The following is a 17307-nucleotide window of genomic DNA, read 5'->3' on the forward strand; positions in this document are numbered from 1 at the left end:
ATTTTTTCTTACAAAAATAATAATGATAATAAAAAAATGAAAATTAAAATTAAAAAATTATAATAAAATAAAAAAATTAAAACAAAAAAATTAAAAACATTAAAAAAAAGTTAAAGAACAACAGCAACAACAATAATTGAAAATGAAAGAAAAAGAAAAAAAAAAGAAAAAGAGAAAAAAATGATAATATTAATAATAATAAATGCAGTCATAGAGTTCGATTAACTTCTCTTCCAGTAGGTGGAGCTGTGCCCACTGGGCCCAGCTTCTCCTCTCAATAGGTGGGAACCAATCACTGTGCAGCAGCTCTTCCTCCCAGACTGGGCGGGTCTCCAATCCTGAGTGCCTAGGGCCTTCTCTTGTGGTTCCTCAATCCATGCCATGCTCACCTGTGACGCTCACCACAATACTGGCTACACACCAGGTCTGCTGTTCCTGGGAGCCCTGTTTTCATGGACGCCTGGGCTCACTCTCCCTATTTGCCTCCCTCAGACCCTATGTTTGTAGAGCTTGGGGCTGAGAACCCCCAGTGAATTTGCTTGCCCTCAGGTAGCCACACCCCCGGTAGCTGGTGCAAGAGACCTCAGCTGTCAGCACTAGTGGGAGTGGTAGCCGGGAGTTCCGCACCGCGAGTCCCGCACCACTCCTGATTCCCTCGGTCTGGCTATCGCGCTCACAGGAGAGCTGGGGGGGGGCCCTTAAGTTTTCCCCCGCTGTGTGGAGAGAGATGACTAGGGGATTACACACCTGTCTCGCTGGTTTAAATGCATTTATCTCCTCCGCCCGTGACGTCAGTTCTCTGCCAAGGTGGTATCCCATGCAAATGGTGACCGTTCGTTCCCTATGCCGGGTGACCAATGCAACGGGTGGGTCCTGACTATCTCTCCCAATCCCCGTTTCAGTCCTGTGGCCACTGCCTATGAAGGCTCGGTTGGCTTTTACCTCTGTGAGATCAGGTGGGCCGACTAGTTATTTCAGCGGGATCGTTAGTGCTGAGTCATGAGAAGCAGGCGAACCGGAGCTTGAATGTAGCCGATCCGTGCTCAGTGTGTGTTTTCTGAGAGGCGCAAACTGTTCACCCCAGATCCACGTTAGCTCAGCATTGCCTAGTGATCCTGAGCAAACAGCCTTTAGATAATTTACAGCTCCCTATGCCCGCGCAGTTGAAGAGGTCAGAGACTTGATCTCTCCGCGCCTGCCACCATGTTACATCTCCTCAATGATATTCATGTTACCCTTACAGTTTCCTGGCATAAGCAAGATCTTGGGATTATACAAACTGCTGCTTCTGTTTCCAGTCCAGATTTCTAGAAATGAAACCCTGTCGCCGTCGCCTCCACCTCTGGGCCGCACTCATGGGCGCCGCGCTCATCCGTGACCTTAGCGGCGCCGCCATGGCCTCTGCCGCTCCTCGGCCCAGTGCCCGGCTCCCGTGGCCCAAGCGGCTGTCGCCATGACTCTCCGTCCCCCTCCTCCGGAGCAAGGGTCCCCTCGCAGGGGGATGCCGAACGACCCCAGAGCAGGCTCTGCCCGAAGGTGCAGCGGCGAACAGGCGACCGAGGCGCCTGAGGCCGTGGTCCAGCCTTCGGAGGACAGGGCTCGGCACGCAGCCCAGTTCCAACCCCTAGTTGTGGCTGCTGGACAATGTAGACAGAGCCATCAAGACAGCAAGCAGAAAGCAAATGGCGGCTCCCGCGGAGTGGATTTTCGGCCCCGAGACCACAGCCAGCCAACAATCCCAATCCACAAACTCTCCCTGTATAGAAAATATTAAAAAAGAAAAAAAAAGGCGGGGCGCACTGAGCTTTCTTTGCCTCAGGTACTTACAATCCACTGCTGATTACACATTCAGCTTCTCTTCCGGGAGCGAAGTGAAAGAGGAAGCAGATGGGCGCAAAGCGCCCGCGGCTCTGAGCAGCAAAGTGTCCAGGAGCCAAGCATCTCTTTTTTCAATCTCTTTGTTCTTTCTGCTGCTTGGCAAAGTGGTCCGCTAAAGATTAATGGTGAAAGGAGCTCTTACAAGCTGCGCGAAATCTCGATTAAAGCCGCTGCTCCGAGCACCACGCTCAGCACTTCAGCAACCCCCGTACGCAGCAGCCATCTTTTTCAGATATTCCACCTTTAATTCTTTCTCATCCCAGGCACAGAAAGACAAGTACCACCTTCTCACCTGCTGCTACCTCTACTGAAATATTCTTCTTTTACCCCCCCTCAGAACTAAAAATCCCCTGATCGTCTGGACCCCAATGGGACCCCTCGCCATTAATGTTGTAAGTATATATTCAGGTATGTATGTTCTGTTGGTTACATAGTATATTTTGTGGGAAGCCATCGATTATTATTTATTATTTGCAATTTGTGTACATTTTGTTTATTTAATTTATTGACAAAAAAATTCATATGCATGGGATACATTAAGGCCACATTTCACATTGTACAACATGTATACATGTTCATATCAGGCTACACATATTTATCTCCTCAAACATTTATCATTTTTTTTTTTTTTTTGGAGAGGGGGTACCAGGGATTGAACTCAGGAGCACTCGACCACTGAGCCACATCCCCAGTCCTATTTTGTTTTTTATTTAGAGATAGAGATTAATTCTAAACACTGTAAACACTCTTAATCATGACAGGCTCGTGACAGACATTCACTCTGCATGCTAAGCTCAAGTGCCAGGTCTAAAGTCTCACTTTTGCTGAGGCTGGCTTTGAACTCAGAATCCTCCTGCCTCAGCCTCCCAAGCTGCTAGGATTATAGACATGTGCCATTGCTCCCAGCTAACATTTATCATTTCTTTGTGGTGAAAACATTAAAAATCCCCTCCAGATTTTTTTGAAGTATTCAGGACGTTATTGCTATCTAGACGTTATGACCATCTATTGTCACCTGACTGTGCAACAGCACACCAGAACCTCTCATTTTTAACTCTAACTTAAAGCCTGTTGACCAACCCTTTCCCATCTCCACTTCCCCCTTACCCTCTTTAGCTTCTGGTAACCACCATTCTATTCTCAACTTCTATGGGATCTACTGTTTTAGATTCCACACATGAATGAGGTCATGTGGTACTTGTCTTTCTGTGCCTGGTTTATTTCACTTAACATAATGGTGCTCCATCCATGTTGTCATGTATGATAGGATTTCTGTATTTTAAAGATGGATGATCAACATCCTTGTTTTCCTCTAGACTGTAGAATGATTGAAATAGTCGGGTCTGGTTTATTTAGCACTGCACTCCACAGACAGATCAATAAATATCTGAGTAAATGAATCTGTCTGCATCTCCACCATACTTGGAATCCTACCACAAATTTATTTCCCTTGAAAATCAAAGGAAAGAGTTCCAAAAATTAAATACCACATTTCACAGATGTGTTCAACAGGTACAGCCTCGTGTTCTTGGCTCTGTGAACAAATTCAGGGTATTTTGCAAGACTGAAACAGATATCTTTAGAATTATCCTTATAAGTCTTCCAAAAAGGACCTTCAGACTTTCTCAGTACATATGCCTCTGTGGAGCCATTAGTCCCTCCAAAAGGTCTCTCTCAACAAATCTGACCCTGGAATTACAGAGCCATGTCTTCAGTTGAAACAGAACTATTGGTTGCTATCTTTCATATGAAAAAACTCTTTAACATTCCTAAATATGTGTGTTTACTTTTATTTTGGGTGCAACACCTTTAATTTTCTTTTTTTTTAATATTTTATTTATTTAGTTGTAGTTGGACACACAACATTTATTTTTATTTTTATGTGGTGCTGAGGATCGAACCCAGGGCCTCGCTCACCTAGGCAAGTGCTCTCCTGCTGAGCCACAACTCCAGCCCAACACCTTTAATTTTCTATACTTTAAAACATGTCTCTTCAGGGCTGGGGCTGTAGCTCAGTGGCAGGGTGTTCGCGTAGCATATGTGAAGCACTGGGTTTGATCCCCAACACCACATAAAAATAAATAAATAAAATAAAGGCATTCTATCTATCTACAACTACAATGATTGTTTTTTTTTTAAAAAAAAAATATATCTCTTCAACTTTGACCATCCTTTTTCATCCACCAAAACCAAACACACCACCTTGTTCCCGAAGGGTCCTGGGGATCTCTTCTGAGCTTGAAGTCCCTGTCTTGACTCTGGACCCTCATCATCCACCCTGCCTCGAGGTGGGGTTTTTATGCATACCCTGCTCTGATTTTATTAAGATCACAAATTCTTCCCCCCCAGATACAAACTTTACTCCATTAGTCTTCATCAACAACCTCTAATCAAAAAAAAAAAAAAAATCACTGCTGTGTTGTTTGATAGTTTAGAAGCTTGTCTGGAAAGCTTCATTGATCCTGGAAACAGCTTCCTTGCCTGCTGCCCACTTCCGGTAACAGTTGCCATTGTCAGAAGTGTGCCTGCTCTGTGCCAGGGGTTGCAACATTGGGTGTTTACATTGAGTCTCACTGAATCCTGATAACAACCCAGGAAACAGGTATTATTTTTCATAGTTTATAGAATAGAAACCACAGCTCTAAGAGAATACCATATTTGTATAAGGTCATATGGCTGTCAATATATGACAAAAATGGTTTTCAAATTCCTGATCTGTCCACTGGACTCCCCCAATCCTCATAAAGATTCAATGCCTCAGGCTGTGGTTGTGGCTCAGTGGCAGAGCACTTGCCTCGAATCCAGTGTGAGGCACTGGGCTGGATTCTCAGCACCATAAATAAATAAATAAAAATAATAAAATTAAGGTCCGTCGACAACTTCAAAAATATTTTTTTTAAAAAATTCAAAGAGTCATTTATATTCTTTTTTACATTATACAAACCACTTTGACAATACCTTTTGTCTGTTTGGTTTGGGTATACAGGTCCTGACTAGACCAGAATAATTGCTCAGAAATAAAACAATGCCTTTATCATTTTAGGGTGGGGGCATAGTTGAGCAAAAAAAAAAATTTTCTGCCCAATAAGTGGCAATTTTTCATGTAAATGAGTTCCATTCTAAACATAAGTCATTAATATGCCCCAGAAAGACTCCCGCAGGAGAGTGAACAAAGATTAGTCAGTCCTTGATGTCTCTCACCAGATTCTAAATGAGCAAAACTAAAAAGAGTTAAGGTAAAAATGGAAATATCGTAGCAGAACTAAAGTGGTAAGAGAAAACAACTCACCGCAGCAAGAAGAAAGCGTGCAATCACGAAGCTGTAATAATCAAACGTAAATACTGACATTATTCCGAACAAAAATATGCCAGTGCTTGTGCACCACAGGACCATTCGCCTTCCTAGTCTGCAAAATAAGAATCACACAGTGGAAGAAGCAAAGTCAGCTTGTAACAGTTTAAGCATCCATTCCAGTTCATGAGAGACGAGTTACCTGTGTTTTTAATAGCTTAGTGCAGTTATTCCTATGTTTATTTTGGGCAAATCATGAGTTAACACATGATTGATTCAAGAGACCAGCATTCAGTAAGGAAGCCTTGAGCTAAGCTGCTAGTGCACACAGTCACTCTGGGTCATCTCACACAAATCTGCATCTGCATTCAGCCTCTCTGTTTCACGCCTCTCTGGAGATACAAACTCCTTTCCCTCCAAAACACCATTTTGCAAAATGGAGGCAGCCTGGTTTTCTTGGCTCTGTAAGGCTCTCAGATCATGCCTCTTCCCACCTCCTCTGAGACCTTAACTGTCGCATTATTTCTTTTCCCTCTATCTTTCCCTTTTCTCTAAAACTCCTTCTTTTCAGTTTAAGTCTCTTTTACCCAAAAGATGACCCCATGGCTCCTTTAGCCACCTCACATTTCCTCCCAGTAGACTCATCAGAAGGGAATACCTACTTCCTCAATTTCTATTCCTCAGCTGATGGTGGCCAAGGGCAACCAACTTTCCTGTGCCTACTTTGCTGTCACCAGAGACTCCAAATTGCCCACCTTGGTCCTCTTCTGCCTGTCATTTCTGGTGGCACTGACCCTGCCTACTCATCAGGGCTCTGCTGTCCCATGGCTTACAGAACATCACTCCCAATTGTGCTTACCTCTCTCTGATGGCCCCTGTCTCAAGGCCAACCTCTCCTAAGGTCCTCTACTGGCCACACTGCCCTTGTGGTTTCACCTACTTCCCCTGCTTGGATTCCTGAGCATGTGCTATTATTAACTCTCTCTAATGTCCTGCAGAGCCGCCATCTTTCCTTGATGTTGTAGTTGGTATTAATTTTGAATATATCCCTTCTTTTCCCCCCATGATCCATAGGTAGTACAAACTTACTGAAAAATATCCAGACATACTCCACTCTCTTCTGGAGCTGCTCTCTCCCTGCCATCCTTACCCTTATCATATACCTCTCCTGACGGCCACTCACCCCCTTGCATATTGGTCACCAAATATATCACATCAGAAATACTTTCCATATAGGTCTTTGTCTTTCTCTCCCTACTTTTCTGGCTTTGGCTCTAGCCTTCACCATTTCTTCAATGGTCTTCCACCAGTTTTTCCAACCTCCCACTTCCTAGAAATGAAATATCCTTGTCATGGCTTTGTCTCTTGTCATTTCCTTTATCCATCCTACACTTCTGCCACCCTATCCTGCCCTGTCCTGCCAGGCTTCTATGTACTTGCATTTCCTCTGATGCACCAGAGGAAATGGGCTGAGTTTTTTTTTTCTTCTTTGCCTGAAGGGTGCCAAGCTCTCTCAAGAGAGTTGCCCCTTCACCTTTAAAAAGTCATCTCCATCTGACAACTTTCATGGAGCTTTGCAAACTCAAGTCAAATAGGAAGTCTTTCCTCTTCATCCCCTGGGGGTTCTTGTCAGAAATTAAGACACAGACATTCCAACATGGCGGCGGGCACAGAGAGATCAAGTCTCTGACCTCTTCAGCTGTGCAGGCATAGGGAGTCGTAAACAACCTAAATCTGTTTGCCCAGGATCACTAGGCAATGCTGAGCTGACGTGGATCTGGGGCGAACAGTCTGGGCCTCTCAGAACACACTTTGAGCCCGGATCGGCTGAATTCAAGCTCCCGTTCGCCTGCTTCCTGCAGACAAACAGCTGTGACTCAGCACTAATCCATCCAGCTGAAACAACTGGTCAGCCCTTCTGATCCTACGGAAGTAAATGCCTACCGAGCCTTCATAGGTAGTGGCCACAGGTTTGAAACAGGGCTTGGGAGAGACAGTAAGGACCCACCCTTGCATTGGTCGCCCGGCAAAGGGAAACGAACTGTCGCCATTTGCAAGAGACACCACCATGGCAGAGAACTGACGTCATCAGACTGCGGCGGAGGAGATAACTTCATTGAAACCTGCGGCTACAGGTGTGTAATTCCCTAGCCTTCCCTCTCCACACATCGCGGAAACCTTAAAGGCCCCTCCCAGCTCTCCCGTAAGGGCCCCTCCCAGCTCTCCCGTAAGGGCCCCTCCCAGCTCTCCCGTGAGCACAATAGCCAGACCCAGGGAATCAGAGGTGGCGCGGGACCCGCGGCGCGGAACTTCCGCTCCCACCAGTGCTGACAGCTGAGGTCTCTTGCACCAGGTACTGGGGAAGTGGCTACCGGAGGGCAAGTGAAATTCGCTGAGGATTCTCAGCCCCAAGCTCTACAAACTTAGGGTCTGAGGGAATGGCAAACTGGAAGAGTGTGCCCAGTCGTTCATGAAAATAGGGCTCCCGGGAGCAGCAGACCTGGCGTGTAGCCAGTATTGTGGTGAGCGGCACCCGTGAGACGGGCCTGGCTAGAGGAAAAGTGGGAAGTGACTAGACACAAGAGGAGGCCCTAGGCACTCAGGATTGGAAACTCGCCCAGTCTGGGAGGAGGAGCTGCACAGTGATTGGTTCCCGCGTATTGACAGGAGAAACTTGGCCTGGTGGGCACAGCACCACCTACTGGAAGAGAAGTTAATCAAACTCTAAGACTGCATTTATTAGTTTTTTTTTCTTTTTTTCATTTCTCTTTTTTTTTTTATTTGGGTTTTTCTTTCATTTTCATTTTTCTTTCTTGTTGTTTTTTAAAATTTTTTTTTACAATTTTTTTAAATTTTTTTTCTTCTAATTTTAATTTTAATTTTTCAAATTATTTTTTTTACTTTTTTTCTTTTTTATTTCCTATTTTTTTCTTCTTTTGTCTTTTCATTTCTTTTCAATTATCTTATCCCCCCTTCCTTGAATTCTACCTGCTTACTCTCATTCTCTTTAGTGACTTCTTCCCTTCCTTTCTAATACCTTTCCTCCCAAGCATCTAATAAATTTATAGGAGTAAACAGTAACTCATCAGTCAAACAGAACAAGAAGTAACATGAGCAGCTTCAAAAAGCAAGGAAGAAAAGGAGTACAAACAATGCAGGACAGCCTAAGTATTCAGGAGGACCTAGAGTCATCAGAAAAATGGTCATATAAATAACTCAAGGAACTCCTTAGACAGATGGAATGGAACCTTAAAGAGGATACGAAACAGCAAATTCAAGCAGGGAAAGAACACATTGAGAATGAATTACATAAACAGATAAAAGAAGAAGTTAAGCATCTTTATCAGGAGATAGAGATTATAAAAAATAATCAAACAATAATTCTAGAAATGAAGGAAACGATAAACCAAATTAAAAACTCAATTGAGAGTATCACTAACAGAATGTAGCAAGTAGAAGCCAGAACGTCAGATAATGAAGACAAAATATATCATCTTGAAAAGAGTCTAGCCAACTCAGAAAGGCTGGTAAAAAATCCGAGAAAAACATCCAAGAGTTATGGGATAACATCAAAAAACCAAATTTACGAGTCATCGGGATAGAAGAAGGTACAGAGATTCAAACCAAGGGAATGAGTGACCTGCTGAATGAAATAATTACAGAAAACTTTCCAGAAATAAAAAAGGAAACAGATATACAAATTGTAGATGCATACAGGACACCGAGCACACAAAATCACAGTAGACCAACGCCAAGACACATTGTTATGAAGATATCCAATATACAGAACAAAGAGAAAATATTAAAAGCTACAAGAGAAAGGAGACAGATCACATTCAGGGGTAAACCAATAAGGTTAACAACGGATTTTTCATCACAGACACTGAAAGCAAGAAGGTCATGGAACAATGTATTTAAAACACTGAAAGACAATGGATGCCAACCAAGAATTCTGTATCCAGCAAAATTAAGCTTCAGGTATGACAGCGAAATAAAAATCTTTCATGATAAACAAAAGTTAAAAGAATTTGCAGCCAGAAAACCAGCATTGCAAAGCATTTTGAGCAAAACACTACACAAGGAAGAAATGAAAAACAATAAACAAAACCATCAGTAGGAAGTGCCTCGGTAAAGACAGAGGGCGAGGGGAAAGATAATCATGGAGAAACAAACTAATTTTTTTTAAAAAAGAATAAATAATCAAACATGGATGGAAGTACAAACCATATATCAATAGTAACTCTGAATGTTAATGGCTTAAACTCTCCAATAAAGCGACACAGGCTGGTATCATGGATTAAAAAAGCAAATCCAACAATATGCTGCCTCCAGGAGACACATCTGATTGGAAAAGACATACACAGGCTGAAGGTGAAAGGATGGGAAAAAATATACCATGCACACGGTCCTCGTAAGCAAGCAGGGGTGGCCATCCTCATATCGAATAAAATCGACTTCAAGACTAAGTTAATCAAAAGGGATAAAGAAGGACATTATATACTGTTAAAAGGAACCATTCACCAACAAGACATAACAATTATCAATATTTATGCACCAAATAATGGTGCTGCGACCTTCATAAAACAAATTCTCCTCAAGTTCAAGAGTCAAATAGACCACAACACAAAAATTATGGGTGACTTCAACACACCTCTCTCACCATTGGACAGATCCTCCAAACAAATTTGAATAAAGAAACTATAGAACTCAATATCACAATCAATAACCTAGACTTAACTGGCATATATAGAATATATCAACCAACATCAAATGGATATACTTTTTTTCTCAGCAGCACATGGATCCTTCTCAAAAATAGACCATATATTATGCCATAGGGCAACCCTCAGTAAATATAAAGGGGTGGAGATAATACCTTGCATTTTATCTGATCATGATGGAATGAAACTGGAAATCAATGATAAAAGAAGGAAGGAAAAATCCTACATCACATGGAAAATGAACAATATGTTACTGAATGATCAATGGGTTACACAAGACATAAAGGAGGAAATCAAAAAATTCTTAGAGATAAATGAAAATACAGACACAACATATTGGAATCTATGGGACACAATGAAAGCAGTTTTAAGAGGGAAATTCATCGCCTGGTGGTCATTCCTCAAAAAAAGAAAAAAACAACAAATAAATGAGCTCACACTTCATCTCAAAGCCCTAGAAAAGGAAGAGCAAAACAACAGCAAATGTAGCAGAAGGCAAGAAATAATTAAAATCAGAGAGTAAATCAATGAAATTGAAACAAAAGAAACTATTGAAAAAATTAACAAAACTAAAAGTTGGTTCTTCGAAAAAATAAATAAGATCGACAGACCTTTAGCCATGCTAACAAAGAGAAGAAGAGAGAGAACTCAAATTACTAACATATGGGATGAAAAAGGCAATATCACAACAGATGCTACAGAAATACAGAAGACAACTAGAAATTATTTTGAAAACCTATATTCCAATAAAATAGAAGATAGTGAAGACATCGATAAATTTCTTAAGTCATATGATTTTCCCAGACTGAGTCAGGAAGATACACACAATTTGAACAGACCAATATCAATGGATGAAATTGAAGAAGCCATCAAAAGACTACCAACCAAGAAAAGCCCAGGACCGGATGGGTATACAGCGGAGTTTTACAAAACCTTTAAAGAAGAATTAATACCAATACTTTTCAAGTTATTTCAGGAAATAGAAAAAGAGGGAGAACTTCCAAATTAATTCTATGAGGCCAACATCACCCTGATTCCAAAACCAGACAAAGACACCTCAAAGAAAGAAAACTACAGACCAATATCTCTGATGAACCTAGATGCAAAAATCCTCAATAAAATTCTGGCGAATCGGATACAAAGGCACATCAAAAAAATTGTGCACCATGATCAAGTAGGATTCATTCCTGAGATGCAAGGATGGTTCAATATACGGAAATCAATAAATGTTATTCACCACATCAATAGACTTAAAGATAAGAACCATATGATCATCTCAATAGACGCAGAAAAAGCATTCGACTAAGTACAGCATCCCTTTATGTTCAAAACACTAGAAAAACTAGGGATAACAGGAACTTACCTCGACATTGTAAAAGCTATCTATGCCAAGCCTCAGGCTAGCATCATTCTCAATGGAGAATGATGTTAGTTCTGCCTATCCATGAACAGGGTATATTTTTCCATCTTCTAAGATCTTCTTCTATTTCTCTTTAGGGTTCTGTAGTTTTCATTGTATAAGTCTTTCACCTCTTTTGTTAGGTTGATTCCCAAGTATTTTATTTTTTTTTTGAGGATATTGTGAATGGAGTGTTTTTCCTCATTTCTATTTCAGAGGATTTGTCGCTGATATACAGGACTGCATTTGATTTATGCGTGTTGATTTTATATCCTGCCACTTTGCTAAATTCATTTATTAGCTCTAATAGTTTCTTTGTAGACCCTTCTGGGTCTGCTAGGTATAGAATTATGTCATCTGCAAATAGTGATAATTTAAGTTCTTCTTTTCCTATTTTTATGACTTTAATTTCTTTCATCTGTCTAATTGTTCTGGCCAGTGTTTCCAGAACTATGTTGAACAGAAGCGGTGATAGAGGGCATCCCTGTCTTGTTCCAGATTTTAGAGGGAATGCCTTCAATTTTTCTCCATTCAGAATGATGGTAGCCTGAGGCTTAGCATAGATTGCTTTTACAATGTTGAGGTATGTTCCTGTTATCCCTAGTTTTTCTAGAGTTTTGAACATAAAGGATGCTGTACTTTGTCGAATGCTTTTTCTGCATCTATCGAGATGATCATATGGTTCTTATTTTTCAGTCTATTGATGTGGTGAATAACATTTATTGATTTCCGTATATTGAAGCAGCCTTGCATCCCAGGGATGAATCCTACTTGATCATGATGCACCATCTTTTTGATATGTTTTTGAATCCAATTCGCCAGAATTTTACTGAGGATTTTTGCATCTATGTTCATTAGAGATATTGGTCTGTAGTTTTCTTTCTTTGAAGTGTCTTTGTCTGGTTTAGGAATCAGGGTGTTGTTGGCCTCATAGAATGAATTTGGAAGTTCTCCCTCTTTTTCTATTTCCTGAAATAGCTTGAAAAGTATTGGTATTAGTTCCTCTTTATAGGTTTTGTAAAACTCTGCTGTATACCCATTCGGTCCTGGGCTTTTCTTAGTTGGTAGTCTTTTGATGGTTTCTTCTATTTCTTCAATTGATATTGGTCTGTTTAGGTCGTCTATATCCTCCTGACTCAATCTGGGCAGATCATATGACTTAAGAAATTTATCAATGCCTTCACTATCTTCTATTTTATTGGAGTATAAGCATTCAAAATAATTTCTGATTATCTTCTGTATTTCTGAAGTGTCTGTTGTGATGTTGCCATTTTCATCCCTTATGCTAGTAATTTGAGTTCTCTCTCTTCTTCTCTTTGTTAGCATGGATAAGGGTCCGTCAATTTTATTTATTTTTTCAAAGAACCAACTTTTAGTTTTGTCAATTTTTTCAATTGTTTCTTTTGTTTCGATTTCATTAATTTCAGCTCTGATTTTAATTTTTCTTGCCTTCTACTTCTTTTGCTGTTGTTTTGCTCTTCTTTTTCTAGGATTTTGAGATGAAGTATGAGATCATTTATTTGTTGGTTTTTTTCTTTTTTTAAGGAATGAACTCCAAGCAATGAATTTTCCGCTTAGAACTGCTTTCAATGTGTCCCATAGATTCCGATATGTTGTGTCTGTTTTCATTTATCTCTAAGAATTTTTTAATTCCCTCCTTGATGTCTTCTATAACCCATTGATCATACAGTAACCTATTGTTCATTCTCCAAGTGATGCATGATTTTTCCTTCCTTCTTTTATCATTCATTTTCAGTTTCATTCCATTATGATCAGATAAGATGCATGGTATTATCTCTACTCCTTTATATTGTCTAAGAGTTGCCCTGTGACATAATATATGATCTATTTTTGAGAAGAATCCATGTGCTGCTGAGAAAAAAGTGTAACTGCTTGATGTTGGGTGGTATATTCTATATATGTCAATTAAGTCTAGGTTGTTAATTGTGTTATTGAGTTCTATAGTTTCCTTATTCAACTTTTGTTTGGAGGATCTGTCCAGTGGTGAGAGAGGTGTGTTGAAGTCTCCCATGATTATTGTATGGTGGTCTATTAGACTCTTGAACTTGAGAAGAGTTTGTTTGATGAACATAGCTGCACCATTGTTTGGGGCATATATATTTATGATTGTTATGTCTTGTTGGTGTATGGTTCCCTTGAGCAGTATGTAGTGTCCCTCTTTATCCCTTTTGATTAACTTTGGCTTGAAATCTATTTTATTTGATATGAATATGGACACTCCTGCTTGTTTCCGAAGTCCATATGAGTGATATGATTTTTCCCAACCTTTCACCTTCAGTCTATGTATATCTTTTCCTATCAAATGCATCTCCTGTAGGCAGCATATTGTTGGGTCTTGTTTTGTGATCCATTCTACTAGTCTGTGTCTCTTAATTGGTGAGTTTAAGCCATTAACATTTAGGGTTATTATTGAGATATGGTTTGTTCTTCCAGCCATATTTGTTTATTTATGTTACTAAACATGGTTTGTTTTCCTCTTTGATTATTTTCCCCCCTTTACTCTCCTACCTCCCACTGTTGGTTTTCATTGTTGTTTTCCATTTCCTCTTCCTGTAATGTTTTGCCAAGGATTTTTTGGAGAGATGGTTTTCTAGCTGCAAATTCTTTTAACTTTTGTTTATCGTGGAAGGTTTTAATTTCATCTTCCATCCTGAAGCTTAATTTCGCTGGATACACGATTCTTGGTTGGAACCCATTTTCTTTCAGTGTTTAAAATATGTTATTCCAGGATCTTCTAGCTTTCAGAGTCTGTTGAAAGATCAGCTGTTATCCTGATTGGTTTACCCCTAAATGTAATCTGCTTCCTTTCTCTTGTAGCTTTTAAAATTCTCTCCTTATTCTGTATGCTGGGCATCTTCATTATAATGTGTCTAGGTGTGGATCTCTTATGATTTTGCACATTCAGTGTCCTGTAGGCTTCTAGGATTTGGGATTCTGTCTCATTCTTCAAGTCTGGGAAGTTTTCTCGTATTATTTCATTGAATAGATTGCTTATTCCTTTGGTTTGGACCTCTATGCCTTCCTGTATCCCAATGACTCTTAAGTTTGGTCTCTTTATGTTGTCCCATATTTCTTGAATGTTCTGCTCATGGTTCCTTAACAGTCTTGCTGAGCTGTCTATGTTCTTTTCAAGTTGAAATACTTTGTCTTCATTGTCTGATGTTCTATCTTCTAAGTGTTCTACTCTGCTGGTAGTATTCTCAATTGAGTTTTTAAGTTGGTTTATTGCTTCCTGCATTTCTAGGATTTCTGTTTGTTTTTTATTACCGCTATCTCCCTATATAGTTGATCTTTTGCTTCTTGGATTTGTTTATGTAATTCATTGTCGAAGTGATCTTTCATTGTCTAATTTTGCTGTCTAATGTCTTCCTTGAGACTCCAGATCATCTGAAGCGTGTTTATCCTGAATTCTTTATCTGACATTCCATCTGCTGCAGCTATTACCTCTTCTAAAGTTGAGTTGACCTGCATTGCTTGTGGTCCTTTCTTTCCTTGTCGTTTCATACTGCTCGCGTTTCTTTCTGCTTGGTGAAACTGTTGTGTTTTTGAAATTTTCCCCCTATATATTTATATTACTCTTGTATCGTTGAAAAGTCTCCCTTGCAGGGCGGGCAGTGGCTGTGCTCCTCCTCCAGTTGGTGTGACGTGTCTACCACACCCACGGACCCCTGGGGCTGTTCTGCCGGTCGGTCGCACGTCTGCCTACCTTGCAGGCGCAGGTGGCGGCTCTGCTCTGCCCTTACACCAATTGGGGTGACGTGTCTACAACGCCGGGGGGTCGCTGGGCCTGTTCCGGGCGTGGGAGGCGGCTCTGCTCTGCCCCTACTCCAATTGGGGTGATGTGACTTCCACTCTGGCGGCCCTCTGGGCCTGTCCCGGGCGCGGGCGGCGGCTCTCCTCTGCCCCTCCTCCAATTGGTGTGACATGTCTACCACACCTGCGGACCGCTGGGCCTGTTGTGCCGGTTGGTCGCAGGTCTGCCTACCTTGCGGGCGCGGGTGGCGGCTCTGCCATGCCCCTTTTCCAATTGGGGTGACGTGACTACCACGCCCGCGGGTCGTTGGGTCTGTTCCGGTTGCGGGTGGCAGGTCTGCTCTGCCCCTACTCCAATTGGTGTGACGTATCTACCACGCCGGCAGGCCGCTGGGCCTGTTCCGCCGGTCAGTCGCAGGTCTGCCTACCTTGCAGGCTCGGGCGGCGGCTCTGCTTGGCCCCTACTGCAGTTGGGTTGAAGTGATACCACACTGGCGGGTTGCTAGGCCTGTTCCGGGCACGGGTGGCGGCCCTGCTCTGCCCCTACTCCAATTGGTATGACGTGTCTACCACGCCAGCAGGCCGCTGGGCCTGTCCCGCTGGTCGGTCACAGGTCTGCCTACCTTGCGGGCTCGGGCGGCAGCTCTGCTCAGCCCCCACTGCAGTTGGGGTGAAGCGATACCATGCCAGCGGGTCACTAGGCCCACTCCGGGCATGGGCGGTGGCCCTGCTCTGCCCCTACTCCCATTGGTATGACGTGTCTACCACGCTGGCAGGCCGCTGGGCCCGTTCCGCCGATCGGCCGGTGGTCTGCCTACCTTGTGGGCTCGGGCAGCAGCTCTGCTCAGCCCCCACCGCAGTTGGGGTGAAGTGATACCACGCCGGCAGGTCGCTGGGGCTGTTCCGGACGCGGGCTGCAGCTCTGCTCTGCCCCTCTGGCCCCCACAGCACTCAGCAGGATCTGGACTGAGAAGCAGTCTCTGCGGGTTCCTCAGCCCTGGGTCAGAGCAGCTCCGGGAGCCAGAACTTGGCCGCTCCGGGCTCAGTGCATGCCCCGACAGGAGCAGGCCCCAAGAAGCAGTTTCCGCGGGTTCTTCAGCCCTGGGTCAGAGCAGTTCCGGGAGCCAGAACCCGGCCGCTCTGGGCTCCGTGCATGCTCTGATAGGAGCAGGCTCCAAGAAGCAGCCTCCGCAGGCTCCTTAGCCCTGGGCCAGAGCAGTTCCGGGAGCCAGAATTCGGCCGCCCCGGGCTCCGTGTATGTTCTGATGGGAGCAGGCCCCAAGAAGCAGTTTCCACAGGTTCTTTAGCACTGCGCCTAAGTAATTTGTCTGCAAGACGCAGGCGAATGGCAGCCTGAAATTACCTGTTCTATGGTTGAATGAGCTGCGATCAGTCGAAAACAGAGATGATGACGTCAACTCTCCAAGATGGTGGCCGCTGGCTTCCTCTGTGGTCTGACCGTTGGAGAACCGAACTGGACCGCTTCCTTCCCCCGTCTCAAACCCAGAATTCAGCACTGTGTACAGTGATTGCACAGCTGGCAGGAGCCCACAGAATCCACAGCGCTGTATCTTTGCGTTGCTATCTCTTGCTTCCCAGCGCGTGCCGCAGATTCTAGCCACGGGGCGATTTGCTGAATAAGCGGCGTGACCCTCCGTGTGGACAAATCGCTCGCGTTTGAGCCCCTGTAGCTGATCCTCGTGTGATGAAAATCCTTCCACTAGGTTTTGGAACACCCCCGTTTTGCTAGAAATTCCTAACAAGATAGTTTTTAGCTGTTCTAACTCATCATTCTCCCGAACAGTGACGCGGTACACAGGATTGATGCACTCCCTTCGCCGCCATCTTCCCCCTGTTATGTCATTTTTAATACAACTTCCAGTTTTTAATTGATATTTTCAAGTTTATCTTTTATTTCTTTAAAGATGCTCAATATATGTTTTATTATTTGTGCATGATAATTCCAGTAAAGTCTTTGTATAGAAGTTCATTTCTGATAGCTATTGCTTCTGCTGATTCTTACTCATAGTACCTTTAATTACGTGTTCTGGTTTAGACTAAACTATTTATATACCACGAAAAATAGTTCCTAAGAATCCTCTCAGGCTGAGGACTTATAAGCAAAGAGTCTCAAATTTGATTTTGCTCTACTAAGTTAATAAGTTAACCTTTTGCTATTTAATGGAGCTGACAGAAAACCTCTGGGTCAGAGAAAAAAAGATCTTTATTGCTTACAACATCTC

The 17307-nt window shown here is 42.6% G+C and overlaps 1 protein-coding gene across 1 annotated transcript in view; it reads right to left on the minus strand.

Annotated features, from left to right (window-relative positions):
• Nucleotides 1–17307, minus strand: part of SLC22A16 (solute carrier family 22 member 16) — a gene marked incomplete at its 5' end in the record, with an annotated part of 55426 nt that overhangs the window by 27056 nt on the left and 11063 nt on the right. The window contains one exon of the mRNA XM_081295009.1: nt 5168–5285. Within this exon, the coding sequence (XP_081151135.1) occupies nt 5168–5285 (118 nt within the window). The remainder of the gene's footprint in view (nt 1–5167; nt 5286–17307) is intronic.

Source organism: Spermophilus citellus (assembly GCF_964194105.1).
Source record: "Spermophilus citellus genome assembly, chromosome: 5".
NCBI classification, from domain to species: Eukaryota; Metazoa; Chordata; class Mammalia; order Rodentia; family Sciuridae; genus Spermophilus; species Spermophilus citellus.